The 7,665-nt window shown below is 40.0% G+C and overlaps 1 protein-coding gene across 2 annotated transcripts; it reads left to right on the forward strand.

Moving 5' to 3' along the window:
• The first annotated feature begins 831 nt into the window (after positions 1–831).
• Positions 832–4,104, forward strand: LOC119415491 (cerebellin-1). Of its 2 annotated transcripts, none has more exons than XM_037682638.1 (3): positions 832–1,073; positions 1,183–1,311; positions 3,418–4,104. In XM_037682638.1, the coding sequence occupies exons 1-3, from the start codon at positions 860–862 to the stop codon at positions 3,696–3,698; spliced, it is 624 nt and encodes a 207-aa protein (XP_037538566.1). In that variant the 5' UTR covers positions 832–859; the 3' UTR covers positions 3,699–4,104. The 2 variants fall into 2 exon arrangements, with proteins under 2 accessions (XP_037538566.1, XP_037538574.1); XM_037682646.1 differs by having other exon boundaries at positions 1,186–1,311.
• Positions 4,105–7,665: the final 3,561 nt, after the last annotated feature.

The raw sequence follows: 7,665 nt of genomic DNA on the forward strand, positions 1-7,665 counted from the left end.
TTCTCTGAGGTATGTTTAATCTGCAGGATAGATCAATTTTTCAGTTGGTTTCTCTTGAGGACATGAACCTATATTTACCTTGTATTTTTTTTTTTATATCTTGTTTGATTCCTCATGCAGGGCAGCACGGTGGCGCAACTGGTAGAGCTGCTGCCTCTCAGCGAGCAGGTCCCTGGTTCAAACCCCGGTCCAGGGGCCTTTCTGGGTGGAGTTTACATGTTCTCTCCGTGCATGCGTGGGTTTTCTCCGGGTACTCCGGTTTCCTCCCACAGTCCAAAAACATGCATGTTAGGCTGATTGGTAACTCTAAATTGTCCCTATGTGTGAGTGAGAGAGTGAATGGTTGTTTGTCTCGTTTGTCTCTGTGTGGCCCTGTGATGGACTTGCGACCCGTCCAGGGTGTACCCCGCCCCTCGCATAGTGATTGCTGGACATGGGCACCAGCGACCCCCGTGACCCAAAATGGAATAGGCGGGTAAAGAAAATGGATGGATGGATGGATGATTCCTCATGCATGCTCCTTTGTATTGAAATCTTGGCCCAACAATTTCCTGTGGGACCAATAAAGCTCTTTTCTTATCTTATCAAAGTTTTTTTTTTTTCCACTTTAGTCTCTAAATGATATTTAAGCTTGTGGTTTCAGCAACAAAAGTAAACCTTGTGATATTGAGATAAACAAAGAGCCAGTATGTGTGCAACACCAGATTCTGTTTCATAATTGCATGTGTTCTCTACAAATAAACAGGTCATTCACAACATACACACATTAAACATTAACAGGCAGTCATGAATCAATATAAAAGCAGTGCAGAGCATCTCGTCAACAGGAGTTTTGGAGACGTAGTAACAAGGAATCAAGATGAGTTTCACAGTTTTGATGTTGGTGATTATCTGTGGCTCAGTTTTAGTCCAGCATGGTGACACTGAAACTGTATTGACAACTGAGACAGAGTCCTGCATGCCTAACATGTGTACACTTCGAAAAGTATTTGGTGCCATGACAGAGAAGCAGAGCAGCATGGAGACTAGGCTGAAGGCAATTGAAAACCAAATTACTCAACTGAAGAACAAAGGTAAAGTGAAGTCTGTGTTAGGAGTGCTTTAAAAACTTTATTGTTAAGATGTTTTCCTATGGAACAAATCAACCATTGCATACATTACTGTATTATTTTTACCATCTAGAAGCAGTCAAAGTTGTGTTCAGCGCAGCAACGGGTGGGAATGGGCACATTGGACCTGTCAACACGCACACAACAATGGTCTACAGAACAGTGATAACAAATGTTGGGAATGCCTACAATCGGTTCACAGGTATGTAGCAATGTTGTTCACTGTTCTGCAGTGGGTCTCCCACTATTCACACGGTAGCTCTTGGCTCTCCTTCACCATACAGATTGTGTAGACATCTTTACAGAAGCATTAACTTACTCTTTAAGTACAAAGGAGACAGGAGACATTATTCACTGCTTAAGTGGTAGCCATACCGTCCTGCTCTGACCTTAACACATAGAGAGAGAAGGAGGTGGTGAGGCTCCACCTTTATTGCCTTCACAACACAGTGTAACCTTCTGTTTCACAAAATAGTGCCAACCAAAATTCATTTGTGGCAAACATCGTATTCAACAAATGTATTGACATTTTCTTTTTATCTTTAAGGAAAGCATTTCGTTTCTACAGTTGGGGATTTAGATTTTCAGAAAATCATTCAAAGTTGGACTTAACATATTAATACTGTCCATACCACCCTGCACATTGTTTACATCTGTGAAATTATGGAGAAGTCAAGATGACATCTAAATGGGCAATTGCTCACAGCCGACAAAACAACTGCTTGATTAACAGCAAGCTAAAATGAATCAATGTCACAAATTATTTTAAAAATATTTACAAAGAGTGTAATGAACTGGTTACCTTTTAGCATGTGTGTTAGCCTCTTCATTGTTTTATTTTCCTGTAACACTGCCTCCTTCTTCACTGATGGTCTAAAAAGCTTTTGTATTGATGGTTCCATCCATCCATCCATCCATCCATCTTTTTTTCATTCAACCTTCATTTCTACAAGTTAGTCTCATTGAGCCTCGAGGACTCATTTACAAGTGAGACCTGCTTTTAACAACGAATCATGACAACAGTAGACAATCAAAAAAGAAAGCACATAAATTGAAAAAATAAATGGAAGAAAATTATATTTAAAAAAAACTAAACAAAAACAGCTAGATTGTAAAGCAATGTAGTATACTAAAAACAGTAACATGTCTGCATTAGTTTATGCCATGAACTCTGAAGCCAGTTAGAGAGGTCAATGTTAAGAGTTTCAGATCTTTTTGCAAGATATTCCAGGAAACAGGAGCAGAGTAGGAGAAGGTCCTTTTGCCAAGTTTAGTCCTCACTGAGGGAATACTGCAGGTAATGATGTCTTGGGAGCGCACGCTGTAGCTGCACTCACACAGTGACATGTAGGAGGAGATGTATGAAGGCAGCAGACCAAGAAGTGATTTAAAAATGAAAATGTACCAGTGGGAGGGTGCTTGTAGGAGCATTTATGTAAATAATGTCAGCATAATCAATGGAGGGAAGGAAAGTCACAGTTACAAGATCTTTCCGAGCATTCAGAGTTAGACAGGATCCATCAATCCATTCTCTTTACCCACTTCTTCCTTTTTTGGGTCATGGGGAGTTGCCAGTGCCCGTATCCAGCAGTCACTGTTCGAGGGGTGGGGTACACCATGGACCAGTCTCCAGTCCATCACAGGGACACATAGAGACAAACGAGACAAACAACCATTCACTCACTCAGTCACACCTAGAGACAATTTAGAGTTACCAATCAGTCTAACATGCATGTTTTTGGTCTGTGAGAGGAAACCGGAGTACCCGGAGAAAACCCACGCATATACGGAGAGAACATGCAAACTCCACCCAGAAAGGTCCCGACTGGGATTTGATTTGGCAACCTTCTCGCTGAGAGGCAACAGCTCTACTAACTGAGCCACCGTGCTGCATAAACGTCTGTTTTATTCTTTTGAAATTAACATTCATCTGTCATGGAACATGTTGGGTTTGGAAATGGTGACTCTAAGCCAATGTAGACTAAACCATTTAAAAATTACACACACACTTGACTGTTTTAGTTAGTAAGCTAATCAATATTAAAAGACACATAAACAGAGACAAAGTTAAATTTGATAGCTGCACCACCCCAAAACAGCAAGCACAGATATGATTTTTTGAGGGAAATGTCCAAATATTATCTAATGTAGAATCAAATCTGTTCAACAGCCCTGTGACTTCTTTGCCAAATTTGTTATTTTATGATGCACCAAATGGTTTTAATTGCTGAAGAAGACTTTAGGCAGCTATGTGGCTCACCTTTGGACAACTTTAATTAGTAACTGAACAAAAACATTGTTTCCACAGGTATTTTTGTTGCTCCTGTCTCAGGTATATACTACTTCACTTTCTTTTATATCGCTGGAGGAGCAAACCGATCGAGTCTCGTCCTCATGAAGAACAACCAGGCTGTTGTGGCATCCATTGACCACCAGACCTCACACGATGAAGCTGATAACGGAGGCAACGCAGTGTTCCTGCAGCTGCAGAAACGAGACCAGGTGTACATGAGGCTGAATCCAAACACACATGTTTTCGGCAACGATAGACTCACCACTTTCAGCGGTGTTCTTGTGCATCAACTTTGAGCAAGACTGAATTGATTTGTCTTCTTGTTTTACAGTTTCAAATGTAAAATAAAAACGAGAATTTTGACAAATCAAATCGTAGCAAATATACTTTAAACATATTACAACTCACTAAAAGATGTTTTCAATGTAGTGCAGAAAGAAAAGTTCAACTTAGATCACTTTTAGTATTTTAGCATTTTTAGGAGAAAATGTTTATAATCTAAGGGGTACAAATGTCAAATTTTAGTCTGTTTTCCAGCTGGAAGCCCAGGAAACTTTTTTTGAAGTTAGAACAGAGTGATCGCTTGTTTTTGGGGTGGGCAGTGTTGTTTCCTTATTGTTTGAATAAAGTATCATTATACTTGTAGATTGCAGGTTCCCTCTGTAACGTGGTGTTTTGTTTCTACTAACTCTACATACTCAAATTGGAAGTTTGGTTTGACTCATTTTTTGGACAAAACATGCAGTATTTGTCATTTTTCATTAATTTAATATTTCTCTTTCAATACAAATATCTTCAGACCTGCCAGGGCCAGATTAACACTTCGCTGTACCCTGGGCAACAATCTTCAAGGGCCCATTCATCACGACGTGAGAATCACCATAATCTGTCAAAATACAGAATAAATTACCATAATATTCAGTAAATATACTTAAAATTCTAACTATCAAGTGTATTTTAATGTATTTTAATCCAAATGCTCATTGAAACAAATCATCAAGACTGAATTAAGTTTAATGCACTTTGACCCCCCCCCATCACCCTACGTGTACTTGTTTAGTAACTTGTTGGCCACTGGTGTTAGAAGCATTTATAATGTGTGTGTATTGGGACACACACTGAAGGGGGGGGGGGGTCCTCCCCCAGAAAATTTTGAATAAAGTAGATGTCATTTCCTGCATCCTGGTGTATTTTAACGGTTGGTTAACATCTAGTTTTACCTACAAAGTAAACACTTGGAACGCCTTGGGATTCCCCTGGAGGAGCTGGTCCAAGTGTCTGGGGAGAGGGAAGTCTGGTTAGGCTGCTACCCCCACGGATGGATGGAAGGAAACACTTGATTCAGTAACTATTTTAGAGCTAATGGCACAACAAGAAGTAACCTGACCAACAGCTGATTCAATGAATTAAAAATATTGTAAATTCAAAGGTGACGATTTGATGCCCACATGAAAATTAATTGCTGTAACTTAGTTGACTTCAAATGAAATAAGATGATCAATGAATGGTTGCGACAAAGGATTTACTGATTATAACAAAGATTCCTTCAAGAAACCTCCCAGTATAAATCATAAAACCAATATGACTTCTGCTCATTCTAAATTTGTCAAATGACCTAAATCTTCTAAAGTGAAGGAGAATCCATCCATCCATTATCTTTACCCGCTTATTCCGTTTTGGGTCACGGGGGTCGCTGGTGCCCATGTCCAGCAATCACTGTGCGAGGGGCGGGGTACACCCTGGACGGGTCGCAAGTCCATCACAGGGACACATAGAGACAAACGAGACAAACAACCATTCACTCTCTCACTCACACCTAGGGACAATTTAGAGTTACCAATCAGCGTAACATGCATGTTTTTGGTCTGTGGGAGGAAACTGGAGCACCCAGAGAAAACCCACGCATGCACGGAGAGAACATGCAAACTCCACCCAGAAAGGCCCCTGGACCAGAGTTTGAATCAAGGACCTGCTCGCTGAGAGGCAGCAGCTCTACCAGTTGCGCCACCGTGCTGCCTGAAGGAGAATCATTTTAAAATAATAAATAAGATATATCCTGTAGCCATGTTTCTGCAAAGAAGATTTAAATTTCATGTTGATTTGTGTGTCTGTTGTAAATCACTAGATGAATCCCTCGAGCAATTTTTTTTTTTCATGTCAATACAAAGTGTTTGGTCAGACATCAGAAACTGGATTAATCTCAAACTTAACATTCCTTCTTTTCATGCTGATAACATTTTACTTTACGTGGATAACTTAAGCTCAGCTTTCTCTGATGCCATAAATATAGTCGTACTTATAGCAAAGTACCACATTCACTGTAGTAAGAGGAGGGATAATAAATCCTCCTTCGTGTTTTATGAACGATTTTAAGTCATACTATTCTTCATTAAGTAGATTAAAAACTGCAAAACTGATAAAAATAATCTCACAACAAATACAAACTTATTGTTCTAATTAAAACAAGAAGCTTCTCAAGGAAAAAAAAACTGATGAGCTTGTCAGCAGGTAAGGGGCGTTTACCTTCGGGACAAATTGAGGTTGTCGATTGGTCAGTTACTGACACGCCTTCTGGGTTGATTGACAGGTCGCACCTTCGAGGATCCGATTGAAAAAAAAAAACAATCGCGAGCTGCAGCAGCCGAGCTGGGAGGAAGAGGAGCTGCCCAAATGCAGTGGAAGCGCAGCAGTGTCTCTGTGCAGCGCAGGGCTCCAAGTAAAGCAGGAGATAACCAGATGTTTTGCTTGTGCCCTCACTGCCCTGGGCCCCTTAGAGATCATGGGCCCCTTAGAGATCATGGGCCCCTTAGAGATCATGGGCCCCTGGGCAGTTGCCCATATGGTTAATCCGGCCTTGGACCTGGGCATTCCTACGTCTGCGGGTCACATTCAGCCCATGTATGGTCCATGTGAGATCAGTCATAAATTAAAAAAATTAAAATAAAATGAAAGATTTATACCTTTCACATTGTTGTGAATAATCTAGCTGTTTGTGTTACTTTTTCTTGCCATCTTATATGTAAACAATTTTAAAAAAAAGTCTGTATGCCTTTTTATAACTGTCTATTGTTGTCACTGTTGTCATCTTCATTCTTTGTTAAAATCAGGTCTCTCTTGTAAATGAGTCCTCGAGGCTCAATGGGATTTACCTGTCTAAATAAAGGTTGAATGAATTTTGTGCTTTTATTTTGAAAAACATGCTGTTCTTTTTTTAATTTTTTATTAATACATATGAATGTGCTTGCTTGCCCTCCGTAGCTGAACCACCACAGGTGATGATGACCACCTAGCCCTTAAAATGTCAGCTCACCCCAGAAAAAGAAAAGTCGATCACTTCCAGAAGACATGGACTGAAAAATATTTCTTTACATAAATCAACATTAAAGCTGTATGCTTGTGGTACACAGGTCAACGTGTTTAAGGATTATAATTTGAATCTCCATCTTGATTCCTTGTTACTACGTCTCCAAAACTCCTGTTGACGAGATTCTCTGCACTGATTTTACATTGATTCATGACTGCCTGTTAATGTTTAATGTGTGTATGTTGTGAATGACCTGTTTATTTGTAGAGAACACATGCAATTATGAAACAGAATCTGGTGTTGAACACATACTGGCTCTTTGTTTATCTCAGTATCACAAGGTTTACTTTTGTTGCTGAAACCACAAGCTTAAATATCATTTAGAGACTAAAGTGGAAAAAAAAACTTTGATAAGATGAGAAAAGAGCTTTATTGGTCCCACAGGAAATTGTTGGGCCAGGATTTCAATACAAAGGAGCATGATGAGGAATCAGAATCAGAATAAACTTTATTGGAATTGCACCGAGGTACACTGCAAATATGTACGTACAGTCGTCCGAAAGATGGGCGGAGTGCACGAAGCTGCAACTACAGGAGAGCGCGGCCTTCTTATTCTTATCAGATAATAATCTTAGATAGGAAAAGGGGGAGAAACATGAGGGTATATAGTGGTATTACAAAAAAGATCTTTCACATCTTGTCTATCAGGACACGATTTGAGACATCAAAAAACTCTACCAGCAGCACAATTAAAACATGATTACATTTGCATTTGACATCGAGGTGTTGAGATTTGTCCATGAGCGTTTTTTCAGATCAGCCACAGTTTCTGAAGATGTTGTTCCAGCCAGCAGTTCTGATAAGCTTGCACAGAAAGTTCTCGGGGGGGAGGGGGGGTGCGATAGATGAAGCTTTTGTCCTTGGGTACTCATGTCCTAGGAGAACTTTGATAGTCAGCC

This window comes from Nematolebias whitei, chromosome 1, assembly GCF_014905685.2.
Source record: "Nematolebias whitei isolate Nwh7 chromosome 1, NemWhi1, whole genome shotgun sequence".
Classification (NCBI taxonomy): Eukaryota; Metazoa; Chordata; class Actinopteri; order Cyprinodontiformes; family Rivulidae; genus Nematolebias; species Nematolebias whitei.

Bases quoted from the DNA above. Each gene is read 5' to 3' on its own strand.
- LOC119415491 (XM_037682638.1), top strand. From the start codon at position 860: ATGAGTTTCACAGTTTTGATGTTGGTGATTATCTGTGGCTCAGTTTTA. The intron at 1,074-1,182 runs GTAAAGTGAAGT...TTTACCATCTAG, and splicing joins TACTCAACTGAAGAACAAAG to AAGCAGTCAAAGTTGTGTTC. The intron at 1,312-3,417 runs GTATGTAGCAAT...TTGTTTCCACAG, and splicing joins TGCCTACAATCGGTTCACAG to GTATTTTTGTTGCTCCTGTC.